This window comes from Monopterus albus, unplaced genomic scaffold, assembly GCF_001952655.1.
Source record: "Monopterus albus unplaced genomic scaffold, M_albus_1.0 scaffold218.1, whole genome shotgun sequence".
NCBI lineage: Eukaryota > Metazoa > Chordata > Actinopteri > Synbranchiformes > Synbranchidae > Monopterus > Monopterus albus.
In genome coordinates, this window is record NW_018128098.1 from 409413 (window position 1) to 429524 (window position 20112).

The following is a 20112-nucleotide window of genomic DNA, read 5'->3' on the forward strand; positions in this document are numbered from 1 at the left end:
TAATATATAAAACTTTATATTAAATCTAGGTAGATGATATTTGGGATAGTTTGTGGGGCCCGTCTGTGTTATCTGTGGTTGTTGAGGAGGATCTCCAGCCAGCAGGGGCACGAGGTGATGAACTGTCTTGAGTAGCAGGGACCCCAGCCTTTAGCAAAGCTGATGCGCACACTGTTAGGGTCATAGGGTCCATCTAGGAGGTCAGCCTCTGTGGTGTGCCTCAGGAGGCAGGAACGCTCATAGTCAAACACCTTGATGGAGTAGCCTGGCATAACCTTTCGCACCACCAGAGTTCTGCTGTTAGGTATGTCCAGAGTAGGTGAGTTGACAAAAATGGGGTGTTCACTACGATTATATGCCCAAACGCCATCCGGCTCTTTGCTGAGGAGGATGCCGTAGCCTATTTTGCCTCGTGTGCGCTGAACTGTGCTGCTGCGGTGCTCTAGGTTGAGCTGGCCCAGGCAGAAGCCCGTGCCCTGAGGTAGATCATAGAAGATGCTGACGGAGTGCTCGTACACTGTGTAGAGGCGACCCACACGTGTGCGGTGCTCCCAGTAAGCCACGTTACACCAGTGGCTCTGCTTAGGGGCATCAGGTGACATACTGGCATCTAGAAGACACAGAGAGACAGCCATTAAACAAAACATAAACAAAAGCAAACAGGCCTAGTAAAAAGGAAGGCTTGAGTTTTAAGGGATTAACTGTGTCTTTTCATTGTTCAGAGCAGATGGCCACACTATAAATACTGAAGGAGGCACTGTATTGAAATCTAAGCCTTGTATAAATACCACGCCATGCACATCCGTCCCAAACACACACACACACGTTTGTTTTCATTTGTGGAAACTTTACATTGATTTACATTCATTTCCAACAACTGCTCCCCACGAGGAAGGCCGAGTCCCTAAACTGTGTGTGAGAGAGAACAGTTTCGGTCCTCACAATGTCTGTAATGCCAGACGCGCGCACACACACACACACACACACACACACACACAAAGGCAACTATACATATCTTGGAGGGGAAGGGGCAGTGAGGTCAACCCAAATGAAGACTTGCACTTCCCTGCTCTGCCTCACGAGGGCACTGTAATGATTAAACACTCCACCGCCACTCACACGTGCACGTTCAAAGCAGATCATGTTTACTAAATTGAATTCAGGATTACACTCAGCATTTCCACTGAAAACTGCCAAATAAGTCAGGGCAGTAGTATGCTGAAACAGACTGAAAGTCTACTTACAACATTTTGGAAAGAATTTGTGTTTTGCCTCTGCAGATTATAATAGACCCTGCTTAGAACAGAAAAGTTGACATCTCATTCCTAAACATCTTTGTCCAGTAAATCAGCTTCTTAATTCAGTTTTCATGGCTGTGGTCTGTGAACTCTTTTAAGTGACAGCCCTCAGCACTCCAAAGTGAATTACTGCTCCCTGGGTAGATTTCTATCTTCACCATACTAAAGACACAGCCTGGCTGACTACTTTTCAGTCCTCACTACTCAGCTATCATACACTTATATTCCTCATAAAATCTGTGGGGCAAGTAGAGGAAGATGAGGAAGACAAAGAAGAGAAAGCACAGAGATCTCACAGCCCTCTCTTCACCACTTCCTCCTGGAGGGTGAATATGTCTCTTTCTCCTCTTCCCCTTCATTTTCCTCACATTCCACAAGTGTGGGGGGTGACGGGAGAGGGCCAGGCAGGGGGTATCCCCCCCCCCTTCCACCCAGCTCTTCCCCCTGCTGTGGGACCAGGGACAGCACTCAGGTCCCTGACAACTCAGCACAAGCTCGTGACCTGCTGACCTTCCAGCCTTCGTGCTATCAGCTCCCATTAACTCACACACAGAGTGATGCCATTATTTTGCTTCAGAGTCTTTTGGCACAGAGGATTTAAAGCCTGGGCCTGTGGCCCCATTCCTTCCAGTCTTTCTGCTCTCAGGGCTTAATGACCGCCCGCCCCATTAACAAACGCCTTCAAGGTGGAGCACCATGGATCCACACAGCAACAACATGCCTCTCCCCTCCCACCTAACTAAACCTTTCTGCTGAGTGACCCACACCAGTAAGGTTTATACAAAGGTTAGCAAAAGCGTTGACCAGTCTTGCACAGACAAAACTCCTGCTGGTTCAGTGGTTGTGGAGGGAGAGGACACAAGAGTGCAAGTGAGTGAGCAGGGATGTGTGGGGCTGGGGGGATGCTGCAGACACTGATGGCTGAAATGACCCCGTCTCCTCAGGGGCCCCAACATGCATGTGGCATTAGTAAATTCCACACTGCAGCTCCTCCACTTTGAGCTCAGCTTTTATTGCAGCCCAGCTCAACCACACAAAGAGCTCAGCCCCAACTTGTTTATGGCCCGCTATTGTCTCAAATCAAATGGAGCCCACACATTAAGGTAAACTCACTTTGAAACTGTGCACACAAACACAAAAGACCAAATGGCTACCATCTCTTCCTTTTTAGAAGGGAAGAATAAAGTAAAACCTATTTGGTCAACAGCATCTAGTTTTCACACGTAGCCAGTGGAGACTACAAGGAACAGGAAGAGGAATGAGCGGAACAAAGGTTAGAAATGTATCTAATGTTAAGTCTGAGCCTGAGAGAAGACAATGAGCACACATGAGCCAGGCTTTTTCCTGTCACTCTGTTGTTTCAAGTGTCTACGTGTGCATGTGTGCACATGTGTCCGCTTAGATGGGGAAAATCAGACAGTGTTTGTATTTGTTCTGAACTTGAGGGAGCTGAGGTGAAGCCTCTGAGAGAAGACCTCTAACAGACCACAGCTATCACCAATCATCAAGCTGTTTGGAGAACATCACCACTGCGACTGTGACGTCACCCTTTTTTAGCAGGAAGCCGTGTTTCTTCAACCACGATGTGGATATTCTGTAAATGTTTATCTACACTTTTTAAATGGATAAGAGAGTGTATGAAACTAGGTTAACTATTAGTATATGAAACAAATGCAGGTACAGGCCAGGCCAAGGCTCTGATCAAACCTAAACGTCAAACATGAGGCGACCACAGCAGAAACACCCAAATCTCTTCAGCTACATCTTTCAAAGGGTCTGTTCAGGGTGGAGCCCCAGTGGGCTGGGAGCAATTACTGGTGCTCTGCATCCATTTAACCCTGCCACCTTTTAACAGCTCAGTTTACCCATTAGAATAGTAGTGCATGTTATTATTGTTATTTTATTCTCAAAAGCCTCTCCTCTTAGTGTCAGTCTCAGAGTCAATGAACACAGCCACAATATGGCCGCCACACTTCCTCTTCCTGTAGCCAGAGGCAATGTTCTGAACACATGAAGGCGTTTGCCAACAATATTGCCTTACATAGCCACATTCACAGCACTGGCATTGAAAACGTGGAGATACATCGGTCTGTGGATGCCATCCATTCACATTCAGTCTACAAAAGCTTGTATGGCCAACAGCAAACATGAAGAGTATGGCAGCTACTACTGTTCTGGCAGTGTGATAAGGACAGTCTCGTGTTTGTCTTTACTTTAAGCACCAAGAAATAAGTCAACAGATTGCAACAGTCGAAATACAACAAGCCCACTCACATTAGTGAATTAAAAGTAGCCTCGGACGCCCATATCTGCACGTACTACTTCTTAATACAGTCACACAGTAAACAGAGGTATTTAACAAATGCCAGTCCAACAGCAGCAAGCATTTTGTTTGATTTCCACAACAAGGTTCAAGCTCTATGGAAACCATGCAAAAACTTAGCTTTCTCTGTTTCCCTGTGGCCTGTCTGATTGGAGGAATTCAGAGCATCAAAAGCAGCACATCACATCTAACAACAAACCCACAACTTCTGTCAGTTTGCTGGAACTCAGAAAGCAAACAAACACATGCACAAGTGTCTGCAAAAAGGATGTCAAGTATAAGCACTCCAGGTTTAAGATAAATTATTGTTCTGCATAAAAAACAGGGGCGAATGAAGAGAATCAAAAGTGGAGGATGATTTTACTAAATAAACGTGACCACACTACTGTATAAAAAAATGCTCTGTTACATAGAAATATTATACACTGATAAAATATGTAAGTATTATTACATTGCTGGGTTAAATCTAAAACAACGCATCATATTTTATAAGCTTCTCATGTTTTGTATGTAGAATTTTAATATGTAACTAAAGTTGTTCCATGAATGTAGTGGAGTAATAGGTGTAATGCTTCCCTCTGAGTGGTAACGGAGTACAAGTGTGAAGTGGCATAAAATGGAAATACACGTATACAACATAAGGATTTCAAATTTGTACTTAGGTCCAGTAGCTGAGTAAATGTACATATTTACATTTTACCACTTAAGATAATACAGACCACTGCAAAGCCAACTGCAAAATCTGATCCTGATTATAGCTATTAAAGTTTTTCCTCTATCATAAGCAAAGCCTAACATGCCATTAACACGGCCCTTTAAATACACCTGTGCTCAAGTCTTCTCCACATGTTTGCATACAGAAAAAAAGCAAGTGCAAATTCCTTGTACTTGAGGGCAAGTCTGGATAATTACTACTAAGTACATAAAAATGGGGCTTGAAAGTCTCAAAGGCAATCATTGATGATCATCCAGTAACGCTTTTAAAGGCTTGTACTTCATCTCAAAGCAAAGATGAACTCATTCTTATAAACTTTACTGAGAATTGGAAAAAAAAAACACTGTTTCCAGTTTACTTTAAGCATCGCAGTGGAGGGGAGGAGAGCAGCAAGGAGAGGAGGGGAAGCAGCGGCCTCTCATCCTGTGCCAAGGATTAGATTCCCCTCCTGCTATTAGATTCTACCAATGAACTGATAGGCTGCGGAGCTGGTGGGGTATATGAGGACTGTGTGAGTGTCTGTTCAGGTTGGGTGTTAAAATTTTGAACAAATAATTTGAAAACGACAAAGTGGAACTGAAGTTAAAGCCTCTTCCTTCTGTTTAGAGTATAGTATGGCTTTAATTCTGTAGACAATGGTTCCTACAGGCTGACTGTAACCCCTGAGCGGGCCACATTTATGTTGGCGTCAGGGCTATCGCTGCCATCAAAGACGGCTTTATCAAACGGACATGCTAACCGGAGCTGCTCTTATAGGGCTATGGATTTTGCTCCCTGAGGTCTGGCCTTTCTCTGACGAAGGAGAGAGCAAGAGATAGAGAGAGAAAAAGGGAGCTGGAAGAAAACACTGTGGGAGCCCAAGAAACTGAATCTAGTCACCAAGCCTGGCTGGTCACAATGGGAATGGTTTCCATTGTCAGCCACTTCCTCTCCACTTTCCCTTCGTCTGTTTCGGGATGACCCCACGAGGAAGGAAAAATGCCGTACCCTTGACAGTAGATAACTAACAGAATCCATTAATTAAATCAATAAATAACCAAGGGTGTCAAAAGCACAAGAAAATATGAAGGCTAATATGGAGGAGCAGTCTGGATGCATGAGTAATGCATGAGGCCGCTGGTTTGAGGGAAAAGACTTTTTTTTTCAGGGGAAGAGAATCTGCTGCTCATTTCCTCTAAGCTTCTTCCAAAGTTCTGCAATGTGTCAGAGCGCACAAGCGATGGCAGTGATGCAAGTGAGGCCTATGAGAGTCCTTCAGGGTGCGTGAAAGCTAGGTGAAAACTGTGGGGGATGTTTGTAAATGTCATATGTACAGGCCAGCGGAGTCTGAGAGAGCACTGAAAGCAAAACACTCGGTGAACATCCTGCTGGGTGGCTCTGCCCTTTCACCTCCTCACACAACCTATCTATTTGTGTGCGCGCGTGTGCGAGTGTGTTTGTTTGTGAGTGTGTGAGGGAGGTTTGAGCCAAGTAGGCTGGAGCGTTTGAGTAGGTGGGTGTGCAGCCAGAAGGTTGCTTACTTTCTTGTCTGTTAGGAATCTTGTTTGGTGAAAAAGCTTCAGCAAATCACACGTTATGTGAGAGGAAGTGTCAGCAGTGTGCTCTGACACCTTTACATGCAAACTTTACACTCTGGGAAAGACACAACACAACAGACTGAGAGAAGAAACAGACTTTAGCTGCCCTCAAATTCAAATTATGCTGATGACCTGGTTACAAATGAACAATAACAAGGAATTCTATTATTATGTATTATATTAGTCTAACTAATTTAATAAAAAAAGGAAGGTATTTGGTTTCCATCGGGCAGGGAGGTGTAGCAGCACGACAGACAGAGTTGCCATTCAAACAATGGTTTCCTATTGATTGAGTCAGTGGATCAGAGTCTGTGAGGAGAATGTGTTCTGTCAGGATAATGTGGCACCAGAGTTTCTGTTTCAATCACAACACTTGCTGGGCTGTAACCCACACTGCTCCGCTGCAGGCATCCAGACACTAGCACCCCAAACAAAGACAACTGTTTCCCCCCCATCTCCGACAATTCGGCCCGTTCATGACAAGCAAGACATTCATTAAAAATGCAGGAGTGAACATTTCCAATAATTCACAAAGTCCTTCCCTGTCAACATCTGCAAAAAATCTCAAAGCCAAAGGGAATGGCAGGATTTCATTAAGTAAATTATGTGCTGGCAGTCACAGAGAGGGGAAGAGGGGGAAGCTACAGCCAGACCTATAATCTAAACCGTACCCTGAAATGCGACAGCCTGACTGCATGTACTAAGACACATGGCCAAGACTTCAGAAATGCACACAAGTAAAAGATAAGTAAAGTACACATGACCAAAGTAAATGTAATGTTCCCTGAGGGACACAATCAATGAAAATCGTCACATAGGCATGTTTAGGACAAATTGAAAAAAAAACTTTATTCCGGAGTAGAACTGGCTTCGTCAAACCTAAGGACATACATAATGCACATGTACATGCTTAAGAAAGAGGGTACCTTGGTCTGGACAGTTAGTCAAGACACTGTACAAAATATATTATCAGGGGTGTTTTTGCTGAAAAAATAAAGGTTTTCTGCTCAGATTGAACAGGCATCAGGTTTCAGTAAAAAAAAAGCAAAGCCTCCAAATTATGTCTATCATACTTGGCTCCATGTTAGGACAAGGGAGTGGAATGAAGATACAGCTCCAACAGATCAAGTCTGTGATAAGAAAAGAGGGGGAAAAAATCAAATTCCTATCTCTCAGTTTACATGTGTACAGTAGAGAGAACATTTACCGGGTGTTCATCCATCTACAGTGAGCTCCTATCCTTTCCCTCTGGCTGCAAAAGGCTTGTGTTGGGATGTCAAATGACATGGGCCCCTACAGTTAATCCACACACAGAATTCTGGAGGCTCAAAGAATGCACTGGCTATTCTGAGTTAAAACTACTGACGGCCATAGGTTCAGGCACAACTGTCTATGCTCCTCTGGGAAGGAAGGGGGGGAAAAAAAAAAACAACTTAAATCTATTTTTGCCAGCAATCAGTCCACAGGCCTAAATCATAGCTAACCAAGGCCAGTATCTGGATTTATAATTGTGTGCAAAATGGTTAGAAAATAAAAACAACAGCCACAACCGGCACCTCCTTTCCTACTCTTTGCCAGGCGATGCAAGGCTTGCACATTTACAGCAGCCAGCTCAAATGGAGCATTGTTCCCCCTCTCAGCCCAGAGAGAAGGCACACTAAAACACTAAACTAACAGTTGGACATTCCATGCATTTTTAATGGCATTGCACACTCTTTATTTGTTGCTGTAACCCTGTGCCCTGAGCTCACTGAATGGTGCTATTGCTAGAGGCTGGTGCTGTGCTGTGGTGTGAAGGCAGTCAAGATGGCAGCAGCAGCCCTCCATGAGCACATGACAAGATTAGCTCACTCACTTTGTTTGCCAAGGTAGAATATGGGGCATAATTTATAGCCTGAGCACACATCCTGTTATTTCTACTGAGAGTATATGTGTGGTGAGCAAGTACACCTTATCCTTAATAAGCATAGTACACTCTGTAAAGAAAAGCGCAGCGCTGTGTGCTTAGACTCAGAGTCATGTACGAGGATCTAGATTAATCTTTATCTGCAAGCCTTTCAGAAGTTAGTTAAACACCCACCAGCACTGGTACCGTGCTGGCTTGCCAAGTGGAGACAGATAAATACTAAGCTCAGCAGGCTAGTTTCTGTTGACATGTGAGGGGTTCAGGCCTCTCCAAGGACTGTTTTAGATTAGCATGGGTTTCAATCTGCATGTAGAGGTCACATTACTTCTCCACGTCTAGGACCTGTGTTGCCAGTTCTGACAGAAATTGAACGCATTGAGTAAATTCAGCATGAAAAAAAAATCTTGACAAAATGACAGCTAACACTCCCATCTCTTAATCTACGTGGCAGTTTAAAATAATATCCTGTGCATCAAGCTCACATTTTGCCTGCCTGACACAGACGACACACACTAAGGAGACTACTGCTATAAACCTACAGTGAGGCTTGCTGTAAATACTATAAATCTTGACTTTGTTTGAATCCAAACTCAAAAAAGCTGGACAGCAAAAAGCAAAAGATCTCAGGCTAATGTCTGAAAGATGTCACTGCATACAAAAGGGACGTCAAGCACGCACACACACATCATCCCATGTACACATGCAAACCCATATTATTAATGAACCATTAGGTCACAGAGACTGTGGAGGAATTTACTGATTATCTTCAATGTCATAACCCCTGCAAGAAAAAGTTGAAAATGGATTTTTGACACACCACAGCCTAACAATGCTGAGAAAGGGGAAAAAAAAATGGTCTTATCGCTCTTATCAATGGCTCTTTTTCTATGTGTATGTACGTTACGTAAGAGGAAACGGAAGCCGGTCTCCTAGGACAGGAACGGATACTTGAGATGAGGACTGTGGGTACAGGCCTTACCCCACTACAGACAGAACAGAGCACAAGACTGTTCAGGATGTATAGCTACAACTCTCCGCCCCCAGCCTAAAATGAACTCTGCAAACTGTACATGACAAACGGGTGAGGAGAGCCCCCTCACATCCCCCTGAGATGCTGGTCTTCTCTTCAACATTCCTCAGTCTCCCCCCACTGCCAAAGGGGCAATTCACCGCCCTGCACTGCTACAAAACCCAGGCAGCATTTTTAAAACAGGATGTTTGTCTGAGGCCTCCTTCCCCTCAAATAAACAATCCGCAAAACCTGATTTCGGGAGGCAGGGTGGAAGCACTCGAGTCACATTATTTCCACATCCCGTATCCTGGAGCATTGGTGCTCCTGAGGGAGTGTGGGCGGCCAGGCGCTAGGAAGGTTCAGAGCTGTGGTGGAAACCTGAGGCCATGTGCCAGGCTGCAGGGGGAGATGATCCCAGACTGCATCGCGTAGGGGTCTGAGGGATGGAGGAGGGGGATCATGCCTCGGGGTGGGGAGGAGGACATTGCTAACATGCTGATGCAGTTGTCATTCCATCAGGTACTTCTCTCTGAGCACCGCAGAGGAAGTGTACTGGTGCTACATCACAAAAGCGGAAAAGATATACTGTATATACTCAATGCACAACATTATAAAGTCATGCAACAAGGACAGAAATGCAGGATGACAATTATTAGCATTAACTGGCGATGATGGCTCTTGTGGATTTGGGTGTGTTGTAAATGATGTCACCTACATTATGTCACTCAGCATCACACTAAAGCTGAGGAGAGAAAAAAAACAGCACAACTTGAAATGACTATCCATAAATGACCAAATTAGAGGTGCAGTCTAACCCAGATCTTTTCAGATGAGTACAGTAGATCTGCAGTTCCTAGCAGAAATAGAATTACATGCCTTCAAAGGCAGATCAACAAGTATGGGTCCAGTCTAATCTGCTTTAATCAAGGAAAGCATCACATGCCTTAATTAGACTGTCTACTCAGTCCATACATTTCCACTGTCTCTGACACAGACAGTGAATGGTTTGATGCTTAGTGCTGGCCTCTTCCTGAGACAGACACACAAGCTGTGATTAGTATTGACTGCACGATGTAATGTGCTTAGCTCTTGTGTGTGAATGTATGTCAGCATAAACCTGAACTTATGAGGACCCTAAGGAAGAAACTTAAAAATGTATAAACTAAGGCTTTACAGATGCATTTACACTGTAATTTTACTAACTGCTTTTTCTGCCCGGAAGAGTCGGTCAATATCAGAAGGGGTCTGACACGGTGCCTGTCTGCAGAAGAGACATCCAGAGAGACAGTTGCTGGCCTTTCTTCCAGAGACAGGCTGGTAGACAGAGAAAAGCACTGTATGATTATTGTGTGGGAACCCCGACTACCTGCGCTTCCCTCCAGTGAGCACTACAGCACTCCGTGTAATCCAACTTTCAATCTTTCCGCTACTTCTGTCCAACTTTCCTACATTCTCAGGAAGGGGGAGAAAAGAGGGAAAACAAAAAAGGACAGTGACTCAGGTCACACCGCGTGTCCTCTGGCCACTTGACCCAGCAGATCTGAGGGGAGCCCCTCCATCCACGCCAAGCATTATGCTGACAAATTCCTCTTGGTAGACTGAGAACCAACCTCTGATGACTAAAGAATGTCGGCAGATTGGAGCTGACAGTCTTACAATGGTGTAAACCGGTCACAGAAGAAAGGCCTTCATCGTTCATTGTACATAAACATGGTAATCACGACACACAACGACACTTGGGCCATATCTTTGATGACTTAAATTCTTTACGCAAAATCATCTTTGCATTCCTCCTCACATTCAAGGCTAGAGCAGCGTTAAAATGAAGAAGTGACAAACATAAAGAGCTCCCAATGTCAGAGACAATGTGACTGTCATAATAAAGTCAGTGTGTAGGGCCATACAGGAAGCAATGAGATCTGCTTCAAAGAGCTTCGCCCTGATGTCCACACGACAAGGTCCGGGCTGTGAGGAAACAGGTGTGCAGGCAGACTGTGAGAGCAGCACCAGCAAAGGCACATTCTCTCCCATACAGCACTAAGGTATACAATGGTATACAATGTATGCACAGACACAAAAGCAGGGTAAACTCATGACGTAAACATAGAGCGCCTGCCTGTCAGTGACGCAGCCGTGTTTGAATAAATCAATGATCCAGCTGTCTGTGACCACACAATGCCTCAAGGTTACAATTAATTCAATAACGTACACATGGAGAAGCATTTGAAGAATGCATGGTTAAGAACACCTTATATTAAACAACTAAAAGAATCAGCCAGAGGGCGCAGAGGAATACATCTGCTCTCCAATGTAACTAACAACACAGAGTGTATTGATTTTAAGTCACATCCCATATTAACATGGCACTAAACAACTTAAAGCAGAAGGAGAGTTTCTTTTCAGTTTCACTGGCCATATGAATATTGGTTGAAGTGGTGGAACAAGCTCATCTACCAAACCAGCTCTAATCTGTTTCTCTGCCACTGTGCTTGCTGGATGCATCTGTAGCCCTGGGCTGCAAATGGCAGTTGATTATTTGACTACACCTTACCCACCCACTGCGCCCCAGACTTACTTTTAAGAGGTTTACTTGTTATTGTGTAGGGTGGAGTCCGGTTTAGGGGTGTGCGATATTGACAATATTTTTTGGGATTTTGTTGATAACTATAAACAGACGATATTCTGCATTCATCAACAAATGTCTTACATTGTACTAGGTCACTCTTGTTAATAGCATATTCATTGTTGCTTACTGTAATGATATGAATGGAAACAACATATTACATATATTGAATGTCACTGTTGGCCGTTTCCAGTTAGGGGTCGCCACACTCATCGTCACACTGACGATTCACATGTTGACATTTGGCACGTGTTTCACGCCAGACGCCCTTCCTGACGCAACCCTGACTTGAACCGAGGCCACAGCGGAGAGAACGCTGCGCCCTAACCACTAGTCTATCAGGGAACCAAACATATACTAATTAATTAAAACTGAAACATTCAAGTATTCAACTCGAATTTCAACAATACACAAACCAGTGTTTCCCACACAATTTGTCTATTCTGGTGATAAGTGGGTGTGGGGGTCATGTTTTCATACATTTTTTTTTTCTGTTTGTTAGTTTGTCCATCCATCCATCCATCTTCCTCCGCTTATCCGGAACCGAGTCACGGGGGCAGCAGTCTAAGCAAAGATGCCCAGACTTCCCTCTCTCCAGACACTTCCTCCAGCTCCTCTGGGGGGATGCCGAGGCGTTCCCAGGCCAGCCAAGAGACATAGTCCCTCCAGCGTGTCCTGGGTCTTCCCCGGGACTTCCTCCCGGTGGGACATGCCCGGAACACCTCCCTAGGAAGGCGCCCAGGAGGCATCCGAAACAGATGCCCGAGCCACATAGCTTGACCTATGATTATGAGCTTTGTTGGTTTGTTTTACTATATATATGGTATAGCACCTCTGGGCTGTCCTGCTGTTCATCTGACCTGTCTCTAAAAATAATTCAATGTATGGGAAACACTGCAAACATTGAAATTGAGTGTGTTTTTGTGCTGGTACCTTAGTTGGTTTTGTCCTGTGGCTCTCTTCCATTGCGTTTCATATTCTGTATGGTGGTTAGTTAGCAGATGGTGAAACAAAGCTGTTGTTGTCTTTAAGGGCAACCGATTTCTGACACAGTTTGCACATTGCTGTTTTTTGAGTAATATCTGTCTTTCAAAGCCAGAATACCTCCGTGCGATGATCCATGTCTAGCAATTAAGTTAATGACCTAGATTAGGAGGCTTTTGGTGTCCGTATTTTGTTTCCTGGTGCTGTCTGTCCAACCATTTTTAACTTCACTAATGCATTTTAGGCAGCAATGCTGGCTTAAGTTGTGGTGCAGTGATCATATAGGTTACATGCTGCATGCACTCTCAATGTGAACGGGCAGAAGTCTTCTGTTTGTATCGTTAAACCAACAATGAAAATAATAATGTAGATGATATTGCCTATGTCGCACACCCCCAGTCTGGTTACGCACAGACACTCTCTACCTGAGTTGAAGGGGGGATTCACAGGGAAAGTCACGTCCAGGTCAGCAACATGTTCAACACAGGATAATTTGACAATATGCATTACAGGTTTGTATGTTAAAGCAAGACAAAGGAGGCTTCATTATGATGACTTTAGGCTAATATGATGGGCTAAGCTTTAGCAAACTACAACAAATATCTGGTGGAGAATCTGTATCACCAAAAAGATGCTCCTCTGTATCTAAAACTAAAGAACTATCACACAGTCCAAATGCAACAGGATCAGAGACAAACTGGCAACAAAAATGAGCTCACAGCACAGAAAACAGCCGCCCTGCTGAGCGCAGGTCATTCTCTTTCCCAGATCCAAGTTGCTGAATGTGACACAGCCAGTGCAGAGTGATCTGGCCTAGCCTGCACAAGAAACCAAAGCCTAGCATGTCTAGATCCTCCCTCTTCACCACAGTCTCTGAGGAATTGTGGTGCGCGCTCTGACAAGCCCCTCATTTGTTGACTCAGGGAGTGTCGCCGGGCCATGCTGAGGTGGTGACAGCATGTGTACTGAGGAGGAGGGGGCCCTTTCTCACTGAATACTGCATTTCCAGGTAGCCATGTCAACTGCTCAGTGTCCAGGCCTCTGAGCCGTGGCAGAACATTTAACAGGAAATGCTGTTCCCTGCAAGCCAGAAAATGAGAACTCTGACTCCCTGTGCACATGATACTGTGCATGCTGGCTGTGGCCCTAACTTGAAAGGGGAGCCATGATTACCGGTGCCACGAGAAAGGAGTGTTTCATTTCAAATCACAGGACAGGACTGTTATACATGCATCCTTTGGCCCCATTCACAGGAGCGACTCCATTTCCCTGGACCCATCCCTCCCTACAGTCCACTTATCTAGATACAGCTATATGTGTGAGTGTCTGTGCACATGTATGTGTGTTTGAGTGTGTTTTTGAGCACGGTTGGATCTTATTACAGTTTGATCCCACTCAAATATTTCTGAAAGAGGAGGGGAGGTCAGCTCTGTGATCAACACACACACCCTCTTGAACCTCTGCATCGCTCACAATGAAACCTTTATCTTTAAAGCTTGGACTGTTTGTAATGGCCCTTAATGAGAAGAAATCAAGTACAACATCAAAACGAAATGTTCTTCAAAAGTTTGTGTATTCATCCAGATGAACTCACCATCTACACTGAGTACAGGTCTAAACTGTTGCTAAAGTACACACTCAAAGATTTATACCCCCCCCCCCCGCTCTTTTTCAGCTCACTTACCCATTTCAAGGCCAGAAAAACAGAACGCCCCAACAATCAACAGCCATCAAACCTCAGTGTCTTATTATCGTGATAATATGGTGATTACTCGATTGCATCATTCTGATTTTAAGCTGTATGCACAAAATGTATATCAGTATATAACAGACAAATGGACAAAGACATGGACAACCACATCAGCATAGAAGACACTTACTGCTTATTAACAAATTAACAACTGCCTTATGTGATTTCTGACTCACTATCAATTTTAGTCATTGTTCAGGGAAAAAGCTAAGCCTGTAATCCATATACAAATGAGATTTACCACATGAATAGTTTCATAATTAAGACACACAGGCTACTAAACATAATAATCGTATATATGACACAAGTGGAAGCTATTTTTCAACTTCGATTACTTAAGTAATGCAGTTTCTTCTTTATCCAAGCTAACTGATGCACCACTATAGCAGCAGTGCTTCTTCAAATAGATACTCACACATCTATCCAAAGTCAAGTCAAGAAAGAATTCAAGTTAAAATTTAGTATCTGATACAGGTCAATAAATTATCAGGCACAGCCATTGACCTTCCAGAACTATACCAAAATGTTACTGTGCCGACAAAAAATAAATGCCCCCTACGCTTATAAAACACACTGAACAACGAAGAGACAAATTAATTTTAAAGATCTCGTAGAAAGTGTTAAATGACTTTAGGATTTACAGACTGCCTCATCTGAGACGACACACTTCTAAAATCAGTGTAAAACATTTTGGAAACAAACTGAAGGTCTGAAGGTTGACAAGAGATGGGGAAACACACCCACCTGAGAATTCCCCTGGTGTGATGTTTGGTGAGCTGGCTGCCTCCGTTTCAGTGTAAGACAACGTGGAGTCGGACAGATCTGCGGGGAGAAAAACAGAAATTAGCTCTTCATATCCTGCTAGTAGCAACTGCTAAACTCAGTGGATAACTGTATGACCGCTTCATTTCAATAGAAAAATTATTCTGATTTAATATCAAAACAATTACTGTCACACCATGTTGGGCTTCATGCCATAGAGGATAACCTGGCAGCTTGACTGGCTGACTTCACCTGATGACATCCTTTTAAATGCCGCCAGAAACCTCAGCTGTACTGAGGCTTGCAGCCCCAGCTAGCAGCCAGGCTCCAGAGTCCCAGCAGCCCACAGTTTGTACTAACCACACCATACTATCTGCACTGGCTCTGGCTGGCATGTGGACGTTATGTCACATGCTGGCCTAGGTCTCATCTCAAGGCTGCAATATAGGTTGCCAGTAACTGCGCCCAATTACAGCAATCAAAATTCTACACGCCGCTTTATGGCTTCATAAAACAAAAGTCTCACCATGCCGTTTGCAAGTTACAAGTTTGAAACATTTATAATTGTGATATATATAAAAATGATCAAGCAAGTACACTTCTATAACTACCTGGTTACAAATCATAACACACAGGATCAAATATTAACAGCATAATTCAGGTGAAGATCAGCAGCACACTTCAGGTACCACAGAGTGTGTTTCTGTGTTTGTCCCTTACCCAGTGGCTTATGTTCTTCATTAGGAGAATTTCAGTGTAAGACAACGTGGAGTTGGACAGATCCAGTGGCTTATGTTCTTCATTAGGAGAAAGCCTCGAATAAGGAGGTGGGGGTGACTCTGTAACACAAAACAGTTATGTCAGTAACCTAATACGGGGAAGACAGAACTAACAGAACCCTAACCAAACTTTGTTTACTATATTATGTCCTGTGTTAAGTCATAGTGAAAAATCTTTAAATAAAGCAAAAAGAAACACACACACAACCAAATTCAAGTCACAAGAGAAGCTTCAACATGGTTCTATTTCAAAGTGGCTCTTACAGCTTTGTGTCTGGATTATAAAATCTAATTATTTTGCTCCAAAGCTAATGAAAAAGCAAATAAAGCCAAGAGAAAACAGCACATTTGGTGCTGCTATTTTAGTAGATATTATTTAATGCGAGCAGTTGTTACTACTAACTCTCAGCTGAACAAATGTGAATGAATCTTCGCTTTTTAGGTTGATTATATAATCAAAAGATAAGAGATGAAGAACATAATTTATACAAGAACTAAAGCACAAAGGAAAGAAAACTTTGTGAGCACACTGTGACCTCGCCTACAGGGAAAAGAGGAAGGAGAAAAGCATAATAGCAGCGGGTCCTTTAAGAGTGGCGGCAGTAATTGCCAGGATCTGAACTCAGTCACTCAGATACACAGCTAGTCAGCCTGGCGCCAGCAGTATGCAAACTGTATATTATCACCACTCCTTCACCTAAATAGCATGAGGGGACCTCCTTAGGACAAAAGGGCTTTTAAAGCGCAACTTGAAACTGATCTCATTTGAAAAGTATAATGCCAGGGAAAACAAAAGGAAAAGTTTTTGCCTACTTCAATCCGAGCTCTCTGCCACACATTATACTGCTTTATTTTTTAAAGGCCCCCCTTTTAAAAAAAAAATAATCAAGGCCTGAACTCTATTTCCAAATAATTCTGACATCAAGCGGAAGCTGAAAAATGCCTTGACACAATTTGTTTTAGGAATGTTTTGAGTTTGTTTTACAAAGGATTAAATGTTTTTCAATTAAAATGTCTTTATTGTATTGAATGTTTTGCCTATATAATACAATTTTTCTTACTTACCAAAATGCTAACATAATAATTTTAAAAACACAGTCATTTAAGTCTGCATTCAAAGCTCCCCTTCTTGAATGGCATGAAAGAAATACCAGCTCTGTGGGTCACGCATGAGCGCATGTGAGCTATGTCTGCTATGAGCTTTAGTCCCAGTATGGGGTACATGCCCCTCTCCCTCTTACAATTCATCTTGCTAGTTTTTGTAGAAAGAAACACACACAGTCTGACGTCCTCTTTAGCAGGGGGAATACATCTCATATTCTGTTTAACACCGTCCGTTCAATCCAACAAACATCATGCAGCTTTGGAGCTTAATCGTGGGCATAATCATGTGTGATCATCAGACTGGACACGGGAAATGAGGGCCAAATCCTCGTTGGTTTTCCATATTTGTACGCTATTCATTTCAATATGGTTGGACTTGTGATTCTGAAGCACTTGTCACAGCCAGCTGGCTCTTGTAAACATGGATGTTATGGAAAATCCACCTCCTGTGCCAGTGAGAAGACAGAAATACTGATGCTTGCATCTTTACACATGATACCACGCGTTTCATCGGGTCAGTGAGGTTGGGCAGCCAGCGCTGCAGGTTTTTCAAATCACAGGCCAGCCTCCTGCCAAAATGTAATCTGTTTAACATACCGTAGGTCAAGGAGGGTGTGCCATAGATAGCTCATTGATTATGAAACTAAAACTCAATCCTTCACCACAACACCAACTAAACTGACATTTGGCACCAGGTCCAAACCTCTGGGTGAGTCTATACAATCCATGTCATACACTGTTGATAGTATTGGCCTACCTGGCAATAACCTGTAAGAAACAAAGAACTAAAAATGGCTGTACTGGCAATCACACTAAAATCGGTGCCGTATTCAGACATACTTAAGATGTTATGTACTGTATGTTATTAGGGAATGATTTACGTTTAAGTTGAAAGGGCAGCAGTAGCAGCCCCAAACAAACACACTCCTTCATAGAAGTCCCCAGATGTTGTAGGCCAGTGTGAGTGATGCGCTGCCGTAGCACCTAACTGGTCAATTACAATTTTCTGGACCACTGAAATTGTCAGAAGTCACAAACATTTTAAACTGAGCAAACATTTTGCATCCATTTTTTCTCACAAATGAACTAAACCTAATAACAAAATAACACCAAGTAGGCAAAAAAGTGCCCCACATGTATGTTTTGTCAGGTCAACTGCAGCTCACATCCCATTGCCCCAGGTGAGATTTGTGTTCACCTTGCCATATGGATGGCTTTAGTAATGATTAACTATTTAATCACTAGCCAGCCTGTCTCTATCTTTGTGGATGAAAATAAGCCAAACAATACCACACAGGTAAAACAGAGTGATAGAGAAAGACTGTGCACATTTCAAAGCACTTGATAGTTTTACAATATCAAAAATATTAATATGACCTGGTCAGGTGTTTTTATAATCAAGTGGTAAAAATTAAAATGCAATTGAATAAACTGGACCTAATGGTTGAGCTGTATCTGGAGGATTTAGGCTAGCACATGTGCATGATAATGGACTACCTTGTGCGTTTACTCCACAAACATCTAGGCATGCCTGTTAAGTCTTTGCATCACGGTAGATGTCCTTACCTGGCCCACAGAGCCGGCTGTAGTGATAGGGGTTGCAGCATACTGTTGGACTGTCCAGGGCTCCAAAGCTGTTACACTCACAGAGCGGTTTGAGCTGGGCCGAGTGCTGGAGGTCGGACCAGCGATACAGTTTACACACAAGCAGCTGTGGGGATGCCACATGGCCACCCAACCTCAGGTCTGTCCGGGAAACCATAACGCAGTCGCTCGGCATCCCTCCTCTGGACTCCACTGCCTCTAGTAAGGTATCCAACGCCCTCTCCTTTAGCCGTTTTAAAAGAGAGTATGTGGCTGATTTCAGTTCTTGCTCCAACACCGTCCGTCGCATCGCCTCTTGTGTCTCCGAAGAGCCGCTATCCCATGGTCCAAGGTTCCTAAGCACGAAGTGACACGACCCTGGATCCCTGGTACCCTGAACCGTCTCTGGACCCCTAGGCTCTGAGTGGTCCCGGTCTTTAAATAAGCAGCACGTCACTGTCCTGCATTCGCTGTCCTGCATGGAGCGGGGGCTCCCCTGCGCCTGGACGCACACCGCAGCCCCATCTTGGTCCGACGTGACCCCCAAGCCGCTGCTCTCCACGGGGCCCCCTGTGCACACACCCCCTGTTTCCCCTACCAGAGACCCGCTAGGGGTCATCGGTCTGAAATCCGTTTTGGGAATTTTCTCTGGGTTGTTGCCGTACAGATCGTCCCTACAGCCCTCACCACTTTTGCCATTTCCATCTTCCCGTTCTTTATCTGGGATCAAACGGCTTCTCCAGAGTCGCCGCACAAGACCTGAGCGTTTCGTCCTGAACATACGACAACTTGACAATCTATAGGGGTTTATTCTTGTACGGATATCCCAGTATTACAGATACTTCTAGGGTCCTTGCAGAGCATTAATGTCTGTGAAATGCCGTGCAATGCATGCACAGCCAACTGACGAGCATTGGTGGCAAAAGCGCAACATTCGAGTGAAGGCTGTTCTGCTGCATCTACAAGAAAACCTCGCAATAAATGCACTGCAGCATTCCGGTCAAAATACATTCATTCAGACGATTATACTGTAAATAAGCAAGGAGGTGAAACGGTGACTTCTTGTCCTGAATCGCCGTGGAATGGGCAGTTCACATTCTTTTTACGAACTAATAAAAATGTAGACTAAGTAGTAACATAAAATATACTTTGTGACATAATCCAAAGGCAACAGCCTTCAATCCAAAGCGGCAACTCGTGAACTAGAACTGTTACGGACTTTTAAACAACCTAAAATCTACTTTCTACACCGGGGACAATGAGTATGAGGTACTTCGAGGCGATTTAATCCCATGAAAATGCACTAGAAGTCAGGATCCTTTTCGTCGTCTTCATATGTCGGTGCACTTTTTGGTGTTTTCTACAATCCCAACAAAATATCCATGTGAGCTGAAACTACATGAAGAGGATCAATCCGCGGCTGAATCACTCTCCTGCTCCTCTACTCAGATCTAAACCAAACTGCAGCTCAGATCCTTTTCTTACTCTGTTTCTCTCCTTCCCCCCCCCTCCCCCCCTTCCTCACACAGACACACACGCACACACACACACACTCACTCGGGGCCCCCGAGGAGAGCGGTGGAGCCATTGGCTGACTACCATCATGTGCTAGTCTAGACACTTTGGCGGCTGTGAGCTGCACTGATTGTTGCGCAAACAAGGTTTCAAGTTTCTTAACTCTTAAAGGCAAAACAC

At 43.9% G+C, this 20112-nt stretch overlaps 1 protein-coding gene across 1 annotated transcript; it reads right to left on the reverse strand.

The window, feature by feature from the left end:
* Positions 1-31: 31 nt before the first annotated feature.
* smad6b (SMAD family member 6b) lies at positions 32-19912 on the reverse strand. The gene is made up of 4 exons (XM_020619319.1): positions 18400-19912; positions 15735-15789; positions 14933-15012; positions 32-610 (listed from the first exon to the last, which is right to left on the reverse strand). Exons 1-4 carry the CDS (start codon positions 19196-19198, stop codon positions 69-71), a joined length of 1476 nt encoding a protein of 491 aa, XP_020474975.1. The 5' UTR covers positions 19199-19912; the 3' UTR covers positions 32-68.
* Positions 19913-20112: the final 200 nt, after the last annotated feature.